General features: G+C 42.9%; 1 protein-coding gene across 1 annotated transcript in view; it reads right to left on the bottom strand.

Annotated features, from left to right (window-relative positions):
* The window catches only part of SV2C (synaptic vesicle glycoprotein 2C), a 203917-nt gene that overhangs the window by 147607 nt on the left and 37146 nt on the right, over nucleotides 1–19164 (bottom strand). The window contains exon 2 of the mRNA XM_056540338.1: nucleotides 17580–18252. Coding sequence (XP_056396313.1) covers nucleotides 17580–18141 — 562 coding nt within the window. The 5' untranslated portion in view covers nucleotides 18142–18252. The remainder of the gene's footprint in view (nucleotides 1–17579; nucleotides 18253–19164) is intronic.

Below are 19164 nucleotides of genomic sequence, written 5' to 3'. Positions count from 1 at the left end.
GTTCCATATCCAGCTAATATGAAGTTGGCAGCGAGCAATGCCCAGGTGCACAGAATTTATAAAGCAAAATGATCTGGGGAGAATACAATAAAATGTAACCACAGTTTATAGAAGTTGTCCAGGGGGGGGATTGTATTTAGATCCTAGCTCCATGCTTCATATTTTGCATTCATTAGACACGAGCATTCATTGTGGAAGAATCAATAGAGATTTATTATAATAGGCAAAATATTGAAAACTAAATAAAAAGGAAAGACTTTCTATGGAAATAATAAATTGTAATTGATTTGTTATTATGCTCCCTAAGGGTATGTTCACATGCTGCTGGGGATCTGCTTCAGATCCTGTTCAGATCAGTTAGGGCCCATTCTGGACAGACATTCTGTGTGTTGTAGGCGCCGACAAATCAGTCAGTGTTAGGACTACTCAGAAATGCACCATCTTCATAGAACATGTTCATTCTTCCAGAATTTGAATTTCTGCAACAGAGTTTTTCACCACTGTGCAGCAGAATCCGAATGAAAACAATGGGAGGCTGCTGTACCAGAATTTCCAATCTGAATATTTATGCTGAATTTTGCCCTGTGAATGAACCCTATTCCGTGCGGAATTCCGCATTAAAATTCTGTGCGGAATTCTGCAGCAAGAGAATCCCATTGAATTCAACTGGTCCCATTGAAGAGAGTCCCATTGAATTCAAGATGTTTCACATCTGAACATGTCCATGAATGTGTCCATTCTTTCTGTGGACTCCGCACAGAATGCATTGCTTTCTATAAGATGACGCATTCCCATGCGTTCCTAGCACCGGCATGTTATGCTGACACCCACAGTCTACAGAAAACTGAGCAGTAGTAACAGTTCTCTTGACTCTCCAGATCGCGGACACCACTGCTAAAGAATGAAGCTGAGCACTCTCCACGTTGAAAACTGAGCAGTGGTGACTACCTTCTTCACAATCTATAAACAATCAAAAACCAATGGACAGTCAAGAGGGTTGTCACCACTGCTCAGTTGTTATCTTGGTGTGAACCTGAGGGCTCTTTCTATTGAGAACGGAGCAGTGTTGACCACGTCATTGCAATTACATGCCTACCTGTGCATAACTGAGACAGTGAGCCGTAGTGGCGAATATATGAACATAATGGCCCTGATTTACTAAGAGTTTTGTGAAGTTTTTTTTTTTTTTTGTGGGTTTTAATTCCCTACAATTTTTTCCCCATGGTATTTACTAAGGCTTCCCTACATTTTGCATGTTTCCCTATGTTTTGCTTTTTTTACACACACTCTGATCTGTAGGGTTTTCCTCAGCTCAAATCCACTATATTTTCTGTGGAAACCTTAGTAAATATGTTGGTTTTTTGAGAAAATGTCAGGGCCACGCCCCTTTTCAGAGGCCATGCCCCTGGTGGCCACGCCCAAGTGGTCACGCCCCCTTTTCAGGTTTTCTCAGTAAAATGGAGAATGGGTCGGATTCTTATTTCAACTCTGGCGCAAATTCTGACACACATTTCCGATCTGGCGCACAATAGTAAATTGATTATGTCAGCTCTGTCACGTCCAAATACAGTTGGCAACCATAAGGAACCATAAACCCCAATCTTAGAAGATTAGGAGAAAATTGAGATAAAAGAAATACTTCTTTATCATCACACTAGACAACCAGAGATACTAATAAAGGTATTAAAGGGGTACTCCACCCCTAGACATCTGTCCCTTAGGGGACAAGATGTCTGATTGCGGGGGTCCCGCCGCTCCGCCCCCTTGTGACATCATAGCCCCACCCCCTCGTGATGCCAGCACGCCCCCTCCCATAGACTTGCATGGAGGGGGCGGGATGTCACAAGGGTGCTGCAGGAGAGATCGCGGGGGTCCCCAGCGGTAGGACCCCCGAGATCAGACATCTTATCCCCTATCCTTTGGCAGTTGTGTGTGGCAGTTGGAAGCCCTTCCACAAGAGGCAATGAATGTGGCCACAGGTTGCCCTGCACATATTGCTGAATTTGCTGAGTTACTACTGGGGTGACCGGCTGTCATATGTGATGGCTCCCCAGATCATCACACCAGCAATTGGGTCAGTTTTTCTCTCTCAACAGCAGAGGCACGACTGAAGTGTTCACCACAAGGGCTCCATGCTCAAACCCAACTGTCTTCTGATCCCACACAAAACCTGGATTAATTGCAAAAAAAACTATATGGTCCTAGTCCTTAGCAGTTCAAGTTTCACATTCACAATTTCACTGAAAACTAAGGTACCGGTGGTCGTCTTTCAATTTCAAGACTTAAAATGTGCACTGTGAAACAAAATTTTATTCAGTGTCTTCAAATGGTTGGGGCATTGAAGGTGCCACTCATGTTTGGATGGTGGACAAGAAAACTGTGGGAGCTGCAATGCTTGTTGGTTGTAGTTCTAGTGTTCTGTTTGGGCCATCTGAAGCTGGTTTGTTATGTGTGCGTGTCCTCACTTAACATCTGCTAATAGCTTGGTCAGAATGGCCTAGACAACGGGTAACTCATGGAAATGACAATCCTGCTTCTCTTAGTTCGATGATGCGCCCCCTATTAAAATTTGCCACGTCTATAAAATGTCCTCGAGTGTGTTGTAGAGGCATATTAAACAATTATTGATCTCTCACTAAGAAGTTGAAGGTGTACTGCACCCCTAGATATCTTATCCCCTATCCAAAGGATAGGGGATAAGATGTCTGATCACGGTGATCGGAACGCTGGGGACCGCGATCTCCCTTTGGCACCCAGCGTTCGTTTAGCGCGTACGTTTAGAGACAGCCTTCACGCCCCCTCCCATAGACTTGCATTGAGGGGGCATGGCCGTGATATCACACGGCCATGACGTCACAAGCCTCCGCCCTGCATTGCCAGTCATCCGGCACGGAGCTGAGTTCACTCCGTGCTCTGGATGTCTGGGGTGCCGCAGCCGAGATCACGGGACCCCTGTGATCAGACATCTTATCCCCTAAGATGTCTAGGGGTGGAGTACCCCTTTAACTATGCAAAAGTAGCTTCTAAAAGCCTACTTATAGGACAGCAGTTCTGGTCTGACTGCAGGTTTAATGACCAGCTGGAAAAACAACAGAAAAGTTATGGCTCTCAAAACTCAGTGATAAAGAGAAAAAAAATCCTTGTGTCCTCAAGGCCCAAAATAGCTGTGTCCTTAAGGGGTTAAGGTCATCTGGGCCAACTTATAATGTGATGAAATGACGTTGGCTTGAAGTGTGCGAAGGTTCTGTAATCATATTAAGTGTAAAGTTTCTCTTGCCTTCTAATACCTTTAGGCCATGGAGGACATTCTCCCGCTGTGACTGCCCTCACTCCTCTGCCTTTCTCTACAGATTGAAGCGGTTCCCCGCTGTGATAATGATAAAGGCGAGCTGATGAATCTATTTCAACGAACAGAACTGGCTTCTAAGTACAATTTCACCTCAATCCTATTGCAATGAAAACAAAGATATCTTAGACAATGAATTTCTCTTTATCTTCTGAGTACAATATTGAGTGAATCCATCAAATCAAGCGATGTGAAATGAAATTCAGACATGCAGAAATATCTACCTGGCAAACAAGAAAATATTGTTATGCCTCACCTAGATCCTCATAGAGGCAGAACTGCATTGGACTGAATGATGACAATTTTTATTTCCATAAATTACTGTCAAAATCTTTTTCTCTTGTTTTCTTCTTGTCCACATACAACACTACTCGAGATCTGTCAGTAGGAACAACGAAGTAGAACAAGTGATGACCGTCTCAAAAATGTTTTACTTTTCGTGTAATCTTAGATTTTAATAATATTTTACAGGCATGTGTTTAAGGTAACACATGGCCTTAAATATGGTTCACAGTCTTAACAAAGCAGCTATTTGATGCAGGATATTAAATATGAATCAGTTACATGATTAAAACAACCCCTTTTCAACTATATTGATATAGCTAAATACAGTGATGAAGCAGGGAGCCATCCCCTGCTATGTCATACACTATCATATTTCATGGGCACTTCTCCCCTGTACACTATAAGGGTCTATTCACACAGCATAATTTCTGCTTGCAGAATTCCACCTCAAATTAAAGCCTACAGACTTCTATGGGATTCCGCACTCCCATTCACATTTCTGAATTTCCGCTTGCTGAATTCAACAAGCTGAAATTCAGAAGTATGCATGGGAGTGCGGAATCCTGTAGAAGTCTATAGGCTTTAATTTGAGGCGTTTTTTTCGCAAGCTGGAATTCTGCTGTGTGAATAGACCCTCAGACACAGGCAGAGGTGATACTGTGACGTCATCATGCCTGTGTGCACCATATTCTGCTATCCTGCTAACAACTATTTTGTTCATCATGTGTAAAAAAAAAAAAATCTGCACATTTTTGCTGAGTGTGGGGGTAATTTAGCAGTGTAAGGGCACTATCACTGTTTCAGGGCAGTAAATGGGCAGTATTATTTATATAACTGGAAAAGAGTTAAGCCAAAGACATCTAAGGGTGCATGCACACCACGATTTTTGGACCCTGTCAGATCCATGCCATACCCAATTAATTACAATGAGCTGAACAGGGTGAGCCATATTTAGCTTTTGACTTGGACTGAAAACTGTGTTCTTCTGTGTTTTTCAGGCCTACCTAACCTGTTCTAACACTTGGAGAAATCACTTACTATAACATGTTACTATTAAATGGGCATTCTCATTAAAACTAATTTTTGCTATTGCACTCCTTATGGTAAAAAAAAAATCTTTCTAATGTACTTCGTAAAAAAAAAAAAAAGAAGTTTTCTATGTTTTATTTGTGTTTTAAAAAGCTGCTAATAGCCTCCCTACCTGTCCAAAGCACATTCCCCCCATCTTTTGCACATACTTTAGACTCCTGCTGGCCTGGCAGATGTCCAAAAGAAAGAAATGCTGAGGGAGGGGGGTGCAGCCTTATCCAATCATAGCTCATCTCCCACTGAACTGCTATGGGCTGTGTGTAGCAGAGTGAGGGAGGAAGTTCTCCCCTGTATGGCTTCAGATGATGTCAAGCCTGCTGGGGAGCGCCCCTTCCTATTCTGTGAATCTGACTGAGACTGAGCAGAAAATACAGAGCAATATCAAGGTAGAACACTAAAAAATAATAGAAAATAAGGGCAGGGGGGGGTTTATCATGCTGGGGACAGTAAACAAAATTTAACAAATTCATGAGAGGTACTGTTTAACAGTGTTTCTATCCAGCACTGCAGCACTAGGATATGTACAGACTTTGATAAGTATAATATGCGGCTGCTGTTTTTGGGAGAGAAAGGAACAGTGTCTCTTCTACAGAAAAGGAGACTAAGAACATTTTTCTCCAATAACCTGCAGCTACATTCTCTGCAGAAAGCAGGGTGAGTATGAGTGAGGTGAACAGTCTGGAGTGTGATTAATAGTGTTGAGCGGCATAGGCCATATTCGAATTCGCGAATATTCGCGAATATATGGACGAATATTCGTCATATATTCGCGAATATTCGCATATTCGTCATATTCTCGTTTTATTTTCGCATATGCGAAACTTCGCGTATGCGAAAATTAACATATGTGAATATTAGCATATACAAAATGCGCATATGCGAAAATTCGCATATGCGAAAATTAGCATATGCAAATCTTCGTATATGCGAATTTTCGCACGCCAGTCTCACACAGTAGTATTAGAGCCTTCTTTACACCACACAAGCTGGAAGCAGAGAGGGGTGATCACTGTGATGTGTACTGTGAAGGAAAAAAAAAAAAAAAAAAAACGAATATTCGTAATTACGAATATATAGCGCTATATTCGCGAAATTCGCGAATTCGCAAATATGCGATATTCGCGAATAATATTCGAATTGCGAATATTCGTGAGCAACACTAGGATTAATTGAGTCTAGTCTGGAGATTGAATTCATTCAGGTCTTGGTCTGGGGGGGGGGGGGCGTCTGATAAATTTTGGTTTTTGATCTGAAGTCCGAATTCATTCTTGAGGTCTAGTTTGCTACTGTGTATGCAGCATGTGTCGTGTGCGTGTATGAGGCTAAACACAATCATTTTACAAACTGGGCTCTATGTGCAGGTATTATTTCACTACTGTTTGGAATTATTATTTCAGACATATATGTTGTATTTAATAAAAACATGTCAGTACTTTCAGTACTTTGTAGGTTAAGATATACAAACAATTTACCGTAAATCTATACAGTACTTCAGGGCTTGAAAAATCTATTCATGTCATTTAACAGTTAAATAACGGACATCAGCGTAATCTTCGATGTCTGTCATTATCAGTAGGTATCAGCTGCAGACAGCAGCCGGTACCTGCTGGGTATGACGAGTGCTCAGCATCATACTCCCACATCCAACCCATGAAGTAAATGTACATTATGAGTTGGGAAAGGGGAGACTCATCACTGGGAAGACCTGCAAAAGTAACAAGGCGTGCAAACTGAATATACAATGATGATAAATTTTCCCACATCTCTTTGTTATGGCTTCTTTAAATACTTTTCATTTAACCCCTAGACATCTTATCCCCTATCCAAAGGATAGGGGATAAGATGTCTGATCGTGGGGGTCTCGCCGCTGGGGACCCCCGCAATATAGCATGAAGCACCCACCTGTATCTGCTCCCAGAAGCGCTGGAGGTTCTGGCTCCTGACCATGGGAGGGAAGATTGTGATGTCACGACTCCGCCCCCGTGTGAGGTCACGCCCTGCCCCCTCAATGCAAGTCTATGGGAGGGGGCGTGACAGTCGTCACGCCCCCTCCCATAGACTTGCATTGAGGGGGTGGGGCGGGACATCACACGGGGGCGGAGTCGTGACGTCACGATCTTCCATCCCCGTGTCACGTGGTCGGGAGCCAGAACCTCCAGCGCAGATACAGGTGGGTGCTGCATGCTATATTGCGGGATAGGGGATAAGATGTCTAGGGGTGGAGTACCCTTTTAAGGAACCCTATGGAAGACAAAGATTTGAGGTCACATCTCTCCACATGAATCAACAACACCTGGGACCTGAACGGATGGAACGCATCGTCATCGAGAGGATCCACAGGGCCCTGTGGCCGAAGCCGAAACCAGCAGATCCCCCGAGGGATGTAATCTGCGGTCTCCTGTCCTACGTGGACACTGCCGCGATCCTCCATGCTGCCAGGGAACAACACCAGGTGAGATATGAAGGTGAGGAAGTGGCCCTCTATCAAGACATAGCCCCTACAACTCTTGCAAAAAGGAGAATGCTTAAACCGCTCCTGGAGAAGCTGAGGGAGCGAGGCCTTCAGTATGCGTGGCTGTTCCCTTTTGGACTGTCTATTAACCATAATGGTCGCCGACTGTTGGTGCGGACCCCGGCTGACCTGGAGGGGATATGGCCTGTCCTAGATCTTCCGCCCGTGGACGTCCCCTTCTGGCTTCAGGTATCAAGCCTGCAACCTCTCCCGGAACTCCCGCGATCTGAGGAATGGAAGCTAGTTTCCGGTACTAAAGCCGGTATATCGAAGAAAACGCCGCTGAAAGATGCTCCTCCACCGCGCTGATCCCGGACTGTGGTTCGTTTGCTTCCTATCTCCACTGCCTACCGGAGCTGCCTCCATGACTCTCTGATGGACGTGAATCGCGTGGCGTGAGCCGCTCAGGTTTGCCCACCTCCCCTTCTCTTTTCAGAGAGGTCCCGTTTACTTTACCCACATTTACCTGTTCTGTTCTTGACTTTGCAACCCCCGGAGCTGGATCACACGAGCTTAGCACTTACTCTTTGCTGACCGACCCCACCCCCCCACCCCCACTCCATACAGTTGTTCCCCTATCTAACTACCTGGGCTCCTGAGCCCCCCCCCCCCCTCTGTATGCTGTCAGAACGGTCCATCTGTGTGGCTGTATGGAATCCTCCCTTCCCCCCACCTCCCCAGGAACCTCAGAAGGAGTTGTGCTATGACCTCCCCAGTGTTTCACAAACCCTCATTTGATGGACTTAAGATTGACGATTGATGCCTTTCATAGCAACCTGCTAAATAGTCAGCTCATGCTTCCATGCTCCAAAGACTTGCTCCAAAGGTTCTGTCCCGACCCTTCCTCTCCACATACCCCTCCCCATTCCCTCCCGACCTTGTACACCTGCGATTCCAGTGAAGCCTCTTGGAAGCCTCGTTTGACCTCTTCACTCAGGGATTGTTACCTGATAGACTTTGAGAAACTTTATAATATGCATTTTACATCCCTGGTCGCTCTCCTTCGTGTTTTACCCCTATTAACCTACAGGCATTGATGTTTCCACATGCTGTCTGCTTATACTTTATTCTGTATTCCCTTTGTGCCCCCCCCCCCCTCCCAGTCCCTGCTAACTTCCATCTCTCCGTCCCTTCTTCTTCCCCACTTTTTTTTCCTTCCCCCCTTCCCTTTCCCTTCTCCCTCACTCCCTTGTCATTTTTCCATTCCTTAACCATATACAGATATGCCACACCTATTTTGGTCATATATACATATATTTTCATCTGGTATATGGTTTTTAGGCAGGGTTATGCAATGCTGTTATTTATAACATTTTTTGCATTATTTTTTGTATCATATTTTTTGTATCATTCTTTGCATCCTTCGGTTTATGCATTGGTGTATTTACTTTATATTTTTGTACATTTTTGTTCAAATTCTTTTTTCAGTGCTATAGTATGACCATTATTGTGATCTTTCCGATCTACGTTGTAACATATATCCGTTGTTCTTCTATATACCTAGTTGCTGCTATACAAGTCATGGTTACATTTAGACTTTGCGGTTTTTCATCCACCTACCGCTTTCTTTATTACTTACACTTATATTGTTGATTTTCTTGTATAGGTTTTTTCTTTCTCTTTTTGATATTAATACAAATGAACATGCCGTAGGTTATATGTATACATACCACAACGGGCGTTTCTCTATATATTAGAGACGAGTCGGTTGCCATGCGATACATCACTGTGCAGCACTCAGCTGGTTAATTCTTTCCAGCCTTTCCACAGGTGTATCTATCAAGTCACGTCACGATCTCACTCCCGGAACCTCCGTCACAAATAGGCGTTCCCTAGCCAACTGTTTAATTCAGTAGATACTTACCCATGGTATATATAGGATGCATGTAGTCCACTGTAACATGCCATGATTAAGGACTGTATGGTCCGAAACGCATCAGCGTTTCTGCTATGATTTTATTTCCCTCCCCTATTTTTGTTCACTCAATTTTAATGGCTTGAATTAAAATTTTGCATTTTATCCGTTTTCCTGGGAGCTGGACCCTGCTCTCTTTCTTCATCCCAACTCCCTTGTCATGCTTTCCCCCACCTCCCCTCTCCCTCCTGTTCCATCCTCTTCCACTTCTATATGACCTCCAGGGCTGTCCTCTGATGATTCACACTGCTACTATGGGGGACACCACCCCCCCCCCCTCCTCCTCCTGATTTCATAACATCCTTCTCATATAACACAGTGTTTGACCTTTGTGCGCCTTAGGTGCATGTTTCTCTGATCACCCACAGACTAGGTGTGACTACCGCCACCCCCCTGTGATCAGGCTAATCCCCACATCTCAGTGATTTACTTCACTCTCTTGACCTTGCTCACTTGGTAAGGCCTCCCTCTCTCTGACTTTCCTTTCACACTCTCTAACCTTTTGGTTTCTCCTCCCCGCCCTCTCTTGTCTTCCATCCTTCTAACCCTCCTCTTATCCCTCCGTTACCCCCTCTTTTCCTCTTCGACCCCCCCCCCATATCCCTGACCACACGAAATGGAGGTTACTTTCATCTCATACAACGTCAGAGGCTTAAACTCCCCTGAAAAACGCCACCACATTGTAGACCAGCTTAGAAGGTTAAAAGCATCTATTGCTTTTCTTCACGAGACTCATCTAAAGAAAGACAAGCTCCCTAAGCTACCTAATAATCACTATAACCAATGGTATCATTCTTGTCATGGGACCTCGGCGTCAAAGGGAGTGTCCATAGTGATTCAGAAGTCCCTACCGGTCAGGGTGTTGCATCAGCACACTGACTCGGAAGGTAGAGTGCTCTTTCTTCGCATCCAGCTTTACCAAACCAAATACACACTGGCTAACATTTATGCTCCCATTTATGCTCCAAACTTTATCAGATCTTAAATCATATGCGGAGGGTCCAATTGTTCTGGGGTCGGACCTTAACGCAGTTCTGAACCCATGCTTGGATTCTTGGATACTGGTGTGTCTCAGATCTCACAAAAATTGCTTGCTAGATTGCTTACTAAACTAAGTGACTTGTCCTTCTAGATACCTGGAGAACTCGGAATCCTTCTGTCAAAGACTACTCCTACTTCTCGACCACTCACACGACGTATCAACGGCTAGACTACCTGCTTATCCACGCTTCCCTCCTGCAGTCTATCACGTCTACAGGTATTGACACGATCACAATATCAGACCATGCTCCTATTCTCCTAACTCTCTCTTTTGCTAACACTACCTCTCCTACCTCCACTTGGAGGCTGAATGAGAGAATCCTTGATCACTCTTTAGCCTTCCCTGATGTCTTACAACACCTACAGCAGTATTTTGCTACTAATGCTGCCTCTGGTCCTCCCCCACCTATGGTGTGGGAGGCCCACAAGGCCTATATTCGAGGCATTCTAATTTCGTGGGGCTCTAAACTAAACAAAGATTATAGGATAAAGACGGACCAGCTGCTCCATGACATTTCTGCTTTGGAGAGAGTCCTTCTAGAAGCCACTCTGAATGAACTCAAGTCACTATGGGAGCTATTGCTTAACCACTTGCTTGAACGATCCTCCAGAGCATACCTCCATCATAGACACAAGCTATACGCCCATGGGGATAAGGGAGGCCGCCTGATGTCAACCCTCATTAAGAAAGCAAGGGCCAAGCAACACATACACGAAATTAGGGAAAGAGGGGGCCCATCACACACCTCAACTCCCCACATAGCGAAAACCTTCCAATGCTTTTATGAATCCCTATATAACCCCAGTCCTCCCCAGGAAGACACGGCTGATCGATCCCTGTCTGACGCTCAAGCTCACTTTCTGTCTGACTTGAACCTTCCTACCCTAGATCCCTCAATGGTTTCGGCCCTCTTGGAACCAGTCACCCCCGAGGAAGTTAGGAAAGTGATATTTTCCTTCCCCCCGGAGGAGCCCAGGACTTGACGGTCCGTCTCTGATCTACTATACGAAATGCATTGACACATTGCTCCCTCACCTCACTGAGAGATGTAATTCCCTTTTACGTGGAGGATCTTTGCCGAAACAAAAACAGGAGGCCCATATAATATTAATCGCTAAAGAAGGCAAGGACCCAAGCGAGTGTGGGAGTTACATGCCCATTTCGCTCCTCAATATAGATTTGAAAATTTGGGCAAAACTCCTCTCTATGCGGATTGAAAAATTCCTCCCACATTTGATTGCTCCGGAACAGTCCGGCTTTGTCCCTTGGCGAGAGGGTAGATCCAACACCTTTAAACTTTTAGCTTCGATACAACAAGCACATAAAAAGAAACATCCCCTGGTCGTTCTCGGCGTAGATGCCGAAAAGGCCTTTGTCAGAGTGAGTTGGTCGTTCATGAAAGGGACTCTCCAGCTACTTGGCTTCCTGCCGTCCTTTATTAACGCTATATTTTCCCTATACTCTAGCCCTTATGCTTCCCTATTAGTCAACGATACGATCTCCCCCCCCCCCCCTTTCACATCACCAACGGCACCAGGCAGGGATGCCCTCTGTCACCCACTTTGTTTATCTTGGTCATGGAGTCTCTTCTACAAAAAATAAGACAGCATGGGAAGATAAAGGCAATGCTCACACCTGATGGTGAACTCAAAACCTTGGCATTCGCAGACAATCTGCTTTTTCTCTTGTCAGACCCCCTAGGAGGGCCTCCCCTGCCTGGTGTCGTTATTCACAGAATTTGGATGGGTATCAAATTTCAAAGTCAATATATCCAAGTCAGAACTCCTGCACATTACCCTTTCACACTCCAGAGTCAATGAACTTAGATTACTCTCCCCATTTCCATGGGCATCCTCCTCCCTGAAGTACTTAGGTGTCCACATAACCCCAACTCTAGCTAAACTGTATGATGCAAACTTTAAACCACTATTGACAGACATACAACTTCTCCAAAAAGACTACGATCTTCCCCTGATCTCATGGATGGGTCGGAGAAATGTTCTTCAGACATATGTAGTTCTCAAAATAGCCTATAAACTTCAAATGCTCCCGATTGCTCTCCCCCAGACATTCTTCTCTGCAATCAGGAGATTATTTTCCTCCTACCTGTGGAAACGGCCAAGAATAGCACACTCTCTTTTATCGAAATCACCAGCTAGGGAAGGGATAGGGGCTCCAGACATCTCATCCATATACAGGGCTATTCAACTTAGACGTTGGATACTTTCTCAACCACACCTTTCTGCTTCCCCTGACTCACACCTTGCTTCTGAGTGGAGGTGGGCCCGCTGGGTATGCCGGGGGGACCTAGTTGAATCATTGTGGATCGCAGGGCGTCGTCGATTCTCTCATTCAAATGACTCCCTCCTCTTTTTCGATAATTTCTCTGTGTGGCATTCCCTGGCTCCAACTCTTTCTCCCTCTATCTCCCCTATTCTTCCAGCTGGTCTGATACCGCTGATTGGAAGCTGTGAGCACTCAACACACGCCTCCCTGTGGGAGAAACTGAACTCTTACACAGTCAAACAACTCTTCTCGGAAGGGAGGGTTCCGACGGCCGATGAGTTTAGAGCACTTTTGCCCGCGTTTCATCTTTCCTTCCTCCACTTAGATCACTTAAAACATTGTTGCTCGCGATTTCTGCAGATCGTGGGGAGTCTCAGGGAGCCCACTAATTTCGAGGTCTCTCTGACTACTCCCTCTTCGCGACCATCCAGGCTGTCCTATAGCAAGAAAGTGCTAACTGGAATATCTCCAGCTTCTAAACCAATTTATCTGATTTCATGGGAGAGGGAGTTGAATATCTCTCTTTTGGCTTTGGAATCCGAGTATATCCTCACTCACTCTCAAGGCTTCTCTAGGTGTATCAGACTTAGGGAAATGCACTACAAACTGCTGTCAAGATGGCACAGAACCCCTGAACCCAAGATGGCACAGAGCACCTTCATGGCCTTGCCCCCTCCAACCTGTGCTGGAGATGCTAGACACACAAGGATACCCATACTCATATTTGGTGGTCGTGTGCAGCCATTAGCCAGTATTGGTTGGGGATTGAGCGAGAGATCAATACTATTTTGCACTCCTCGCTCAAGCTGCAACCGGAGATGGTTCTCCTGGGTATACCGTCAGATTCCTACCGCCCACACAGAGATCACCTATTGACTCACTTTCTAGCGGCAGCCAAGTCTCTAATACCCTTGAAGTGGCTTTGTCCCACACCACCCTCCCTAGACGAATGGAGAGCGAAGGTCCAGCAGCTTTGTAGGTTTGAGGAGATGTCACACAGAATTAGTAGAACTCATGATAAATTTCTTACTATTTGGGCTCCATGGATTGCACACCAACCCGGCCATTAACATCCCTCCCCTCCCCTCACCCCCCCCCTCCTCCCTTACCTAACAATCCTTCCCTCCCTCTCCCCCCCTCCCCCCTTGCCTATCTTGATGTCTTTAATTCTTTCCCCTATCTACTCTGTCTTCTCCCTGGTTTGTTATGATTGACCTATATACGATAATTCCCCGACGTATAGACATCGTCCTACAATGCATAGGTGGCTATCTATCAATAACTTCAGCTTGTACTAGATCTTACTCTGTTTGTAGTTTGAACTTCATTGTTTGTTCACACTTGAAAATTAATAAAAACTTTATTGAAAAAAAAATGAATCAACAGCACTAAAAATAGTTAAAGGAAATCTTTTGCCATCCCTTGGCTTGCTTTACCTATGATATTGATATGCCATTACTATTCTGCAGCAGAAGAAGGTAATGCTGCAGAATCAGCATGTGTGCAAAGCTATGGTATAAAATCCTGAAAGGGGTTATGATAAGTCCCAGCTGAATCATGTACCTGTCTGTCTCTGCTTGGCTCACAGAACGCAAGCTAAGCTGACACATCTGACCTGCGGGAAAAGACGGGAAGCTGATCTGACAAGGGACACCTGCTTGCCAGTGATGAAGCACCGCCGCCGTAATCTTTTCTCTAGTGCCTATTCCTGCTGAAGTGCATCAATGAAAAATTGGACAGATGTCTGGAGAATATAGATTGTCTAAATGAAAGAGTGAGACATTTACCAGCAAACTTGTGCATTTGCCATGGAACAAATATCATTTATAATGGTAAAAGGACAGTTTTTAAAGTCACTTTAATTGAACAATACTTCAAAATTCTTTTTATGCTTTCTGACTGATATGGATCATGTGTAGCCAGCACATGAAATCAAGTAGGGGGATTATAAAAAAGAAATAGTGAAAACAGTATTTTTGTATAAATTACATTGTACACGTTTATTTTTTTTAAATGCCACCTAAATATAGGCATTTTACATTTACAAGAAGTTTAAAAATGAATGTTAACATTTTGGAACATTCTTTCTAATAAGAATAAAGGGTCTGCTTTTATACAGAAATATCCCCACTCCTGCCCATACGTTGTGTTAATTCCATTGCAACTCTACCGCAAGCAAAAGAATGCAGTTGCGACACCAGATAGAGCCTATCAAAGGGGCGCAGATCCCAGAAAACCTCTTCCTCTATCTCAGAATCATGTAGTAGACTTATTTGTTGGGGTGAAAACAAAAAAGCAGTGTCTGGCACTACTGTGTGTGAACAAGCGGTGACTGGAAGAATGCAGGCGTAGCTGCCGGCCGTCACCGGTACAGAGTCAGGTGGTGCTTCGAGTATAGAAGTACAATCAATGTGATAAAGGAGCAAAAGAGACTCGACAACTCACCGTTTCTGCAGCAAATACAGTTCCTTTATTCCAGGAGGTAAGACGGATAACACATACAGGCAAGGGCGGGCAACAAAGGAGGCAGGGGGTGCGGGTAGGACTGCACGGTTTCGTGCTGAGCGGGCACTTCTTCAAGCTACATGCACACCCATTTGGGTAGAATCCTTGAGGATTGGTTACACACTTTGTACAAGATTATTAAATTCTATTTAAAAAAAAATCTTAATCCGTTCAGTACTTATGAGTTGCTGAAGTTGAGTTGTTCATTTTTTGTCTAAGTGCTCTCTGATGACGCCTGTCTCTGGAACTGTCTAGAGTAGAAGCAAATCCCCATAGCAAACCTCTTCTACTCTGTGCAGTACTCAAGACAAGTAGAGATGTCAGTAGAGAGCACTGTTGCCAAACAGAAAAGAACAACTCAACTTCAGCAGCTGATAATTATTGGAAGGATTAAGATTTTTTTTATAGAAGTAATTTAAAAATCTGTTTAACTTTCTGGAGCCAGTTAATACATATAAAAAAATTTTTTTTTCCTGGAATATCCCTTCAAGCTCTGAAATGTCCGAGAGTGAAATTATTGTCCACCTTCTCCCCACAGGCTGTATAACTTCTTTGCTCAACCTTCTTTTCTTGAACTAGGTCTCTGAAGGTATGAGAAAGAATATTCTCCAGGACATGGTTTGCCAAGGCTAGGATAGCACCAAGGAATCCTGGAATAAAGGCTAACTAACCACCCAAGGCTGTCCAAGCAAGCTGGGGGCTGTAGTTTTGTAAGATTTATATGCACCCTGGTTTGGAAACACTGCTCAAGACGAACCCTAACTTTCTTTTTTTCTCTGCTGAGGTATAAACTATTTACAAAAGTCTAAACTATTTACAAAACAAGGCAAAAGGCAACCAACTGACCCCACAGGGGATCTAGGTGGGATTCGACACTATAGTAATAATGTTGGAAATGACTGTTATGGTATACTGTCTGGATTCTAGTTCAATACAATATAACCTCTGGTAACTTATGGAAGTTATAGCATACAGTATATTTGTCAAACACATTATTATTCTAATTATTATTATTATTTTATATTATATAGAATTAAATCACCAAGTGTTTAAAATGACATACAATTATTTGCCAGTACTGATAAGAATTAGAAATTAATATATTAAAACCATTATTTCGGAATGAGATGGCAGGAGAAAAGACAAGGTTTATGTGCCACATGAATTGCTTTAGTAAATGATTGTATGCAAATATATCAGCTTATTAATACATAGCTGATGGATTGTCAACATGTATTATCCAAATAGCTCTGTGGTATCAGACAGTGAGTGACAGTAAATGGGTGAAATAAATCACTTCATTACTGAACATTTCTCCCATCACATTTCAGCACATATGTACATTAGAGCTGAATATGTTTGAATTTCATGTTATTGTATGTTTCCTTTAGGCAGAAATCTTCACTATATTTGCTAACCCAGAGACAGTACAACTGAATGGACGATGTAATCTAACACAATAATGATTATATATGGTACCACCATTCACATTAGGTTTTTAGTGAGTTGTTAATTTACTTTTTTTTTTATACACTGTCTACACAAGTTCATTTTTGTGGCCTTCACCCTTCACTAGCACTGTGATCTGATCAGTTTTACCTGGCCCTTGCATGTGACCTGACTATTCCTTTTCCCAACTATCTGTATTTTTGCTGTCCCCTAGGTTTATGACTCCTGGCTTGTTTCTGGTTAACCCTTTATTTGCTGTTTTGGTACCTATTTCCCAACCTTTACTGACTTGGATTGCCTGAACATTTTTAACTCCCCTGCACTTAGTCCAGTGCAGGGACTGTCGCCCAGTTGGAGGGCCAATGTGTAAGGATCGTCTATGTAGGTAGGGACAGTGGTTTGGGCTAGCAACAGAGCTGCACTGCCCCTTACCCTGGATGTGGCACTGTCCAAATCTGCCATCAAAGAAAAAGGATGCTACTGTAAAACAATCCAAAATATAAAACATATTTAAGATTTTTCGTTAACTACTTAATGTCACTTAATGTGTTATTTGATAGTTTTCATGTCTTCCATATGCATGTACAATGTAGGGGGGGGGGGAAACCATGGAATAAAAAGGGGTGTCCAAATTGTTTTCATACGTTTACTATATCCATTTTTTTTAAGCCTGCATGGATTCAAACTAAATTCCAAAACTTTATTTGTTCTACAAGAAAAGATTTAACAGGAAAAACAAGAAAATGTATAGAAATGTAAGGCTATATATTTATGGTATATAAATGTAAAAAAAGGTTGCAAAAGTTTACACCTAAGCATGCAATAAAGAGATAAACATACTATAAGCCTAGAAAGTATAAGAATTATTTTTTGCTGTGATGATTATAAAATAAATTGCTGTAAAATGCTTTTTTGCCAAATTTTTAGATAAACACAAGTACACTCAAAAGAATATATACAAAACCTGCAGAATGTCCAACTCAATTTACCTCAATTGCCCCTACCCATGGGTATGCCTTCCTTCCCCAAAGTTGATTATAGAAAATTAAAGCAGATGTCATGAAAGTTATCTTTTTGAAGTTATTCAAGAACGCATTGAAAACATTTTTGTGATTTGAACCAAAAACAACATACTGTAAGCGATACTTACCGAGCCAGCCTGAGCCAGAATCTGGTATACACATATCGGTTTCTGCACTGGGCAGCACAAATCCAACTACGAACACCTCAACTCCGTCAGCCATTAAAGCCATGCCAAGCACAAAGAAGAGGGTCCACTGAAAGCGGCCATGCCCACATTCTTGAATAATGAGTTCATATTGCTGTGCCAACTCTTCTTCGTCAGCTTTCCGTTCACTCTCTAGCTCATGGCGAGCCTTGTACTCATCAGGAATGGGCTGCCCTAGAGCCACCATGCCATCTTTTCCTTGACCAGGAATTCCTTGATACTCCCCATCATATATTTCATCATCGTCATCATGTCCTTCTGTTGCTTCACTGGAGCCTTCATCATCGTTGCCTTCTTCATTGTAATTGCCATGCGTATAGTACTCCTCTTCATCTGGGAAGTGATCTTGGACTCTGTGAACATATCCATCATGCTCTACTTCTCTTGGTTTATGTGCAGTTTTGGCTGTGTGTCTCTTTGCTTCCCTAGCTATGTCTTTTGCACCTTTCACTAGTGAAGTCCTGTCTCTGTAGTTATCTTCCATTGTGTAGGATCACTTAATATTCCACAAATGGCTGCAGACTTCTGTGGGTGATAGATTAGGTGCCTATTCTATTACACAGTTGATGTATTACACCAAATTTGAAGTATGCATCTGCAATATAAACAAGAGAAAACAATTTCAGTATTGTAGAAACCTTCATACACTTCCAGCAAATGCCTTCAATACTTTAAGAACACTTATGTGCAGTGCAATTACGGTATATAATAACAATCGTTTTTAAATAATTGTATTATATAACAATATACTGTTTATGATAAACAATTATTTTCAAATTTTCAATTTTTATTTTCAAATTTAAATTAATTTATAAGGAAGACAAGATTTTAAAACAACAAGACTCTCTGGGGTGTTTTGTTTTTTTAGTAAATTGCTGGAGATAATATGATTTTGCCAAATGCATCTCCTGCTCTGTCTTCAAAATGTCTCCTGATGCTCCTATGTGTAAATTTTCCTCTATGCCTTTTTTGTACACCAATTAACATCTACTTGTGTGCAATGTATGCCCCGGACACTGAAAAACTTATAATAATTAATATTTGTGTCCACCATATCACCCATATCCTGTTGCCATAAAGTCTAGTGAAATATGTTTTATTATAGAATATATTTTTAGGGGAATTATTATTACAATTACAAGATGCCGAGCCTGTCTCTGCTTAAAAAAAAATCTTTAGGCTAGGTTCACACCACGCTCAGAAATTCTGCTTGTCAATTGATTGCTGTTAATGGGAATACGCTGCACAGTCCTCACTGTGGATATTCTGCCCCTGAAATTCTACAGCTAAAAGAATTAACTTGGTCATTCCTTTGGCAGAATCCAATTGGAATTCCGTCTGGAGATTCTATAGCGTGAACAAAGCCTTTTTTACTTCCCTCGAGGTGATAACTGTTTCCGTACAATTTTTGTCCTTCATTTTTTTTACGAAGGCACTATTTGCATAATGTGTTGCGCTCAACCTGAAGTTCAGTCAGTAAACTAATGTCCACCCCTTCTAGATACTT

This window comes from Hyla sarda, chromosome 1, assembly GCF_029499605.1.
Source record: "Hyla sarda isolate aHylSar1 chromosome 1, aHylSar1.hap1, whole genome shotgun sequence".
NCBI classification, from domain to species: Eukaryota; Metazoa; Chordata; class Amphibia; order Anura; family Hylidae; genus Hyla; species Hyla sarda.
The sequence above is the reverse complement of the archived record's forward strand: the minus strand, read 5'-3'. Positions and strand labels throughout refer to the sequence as shown.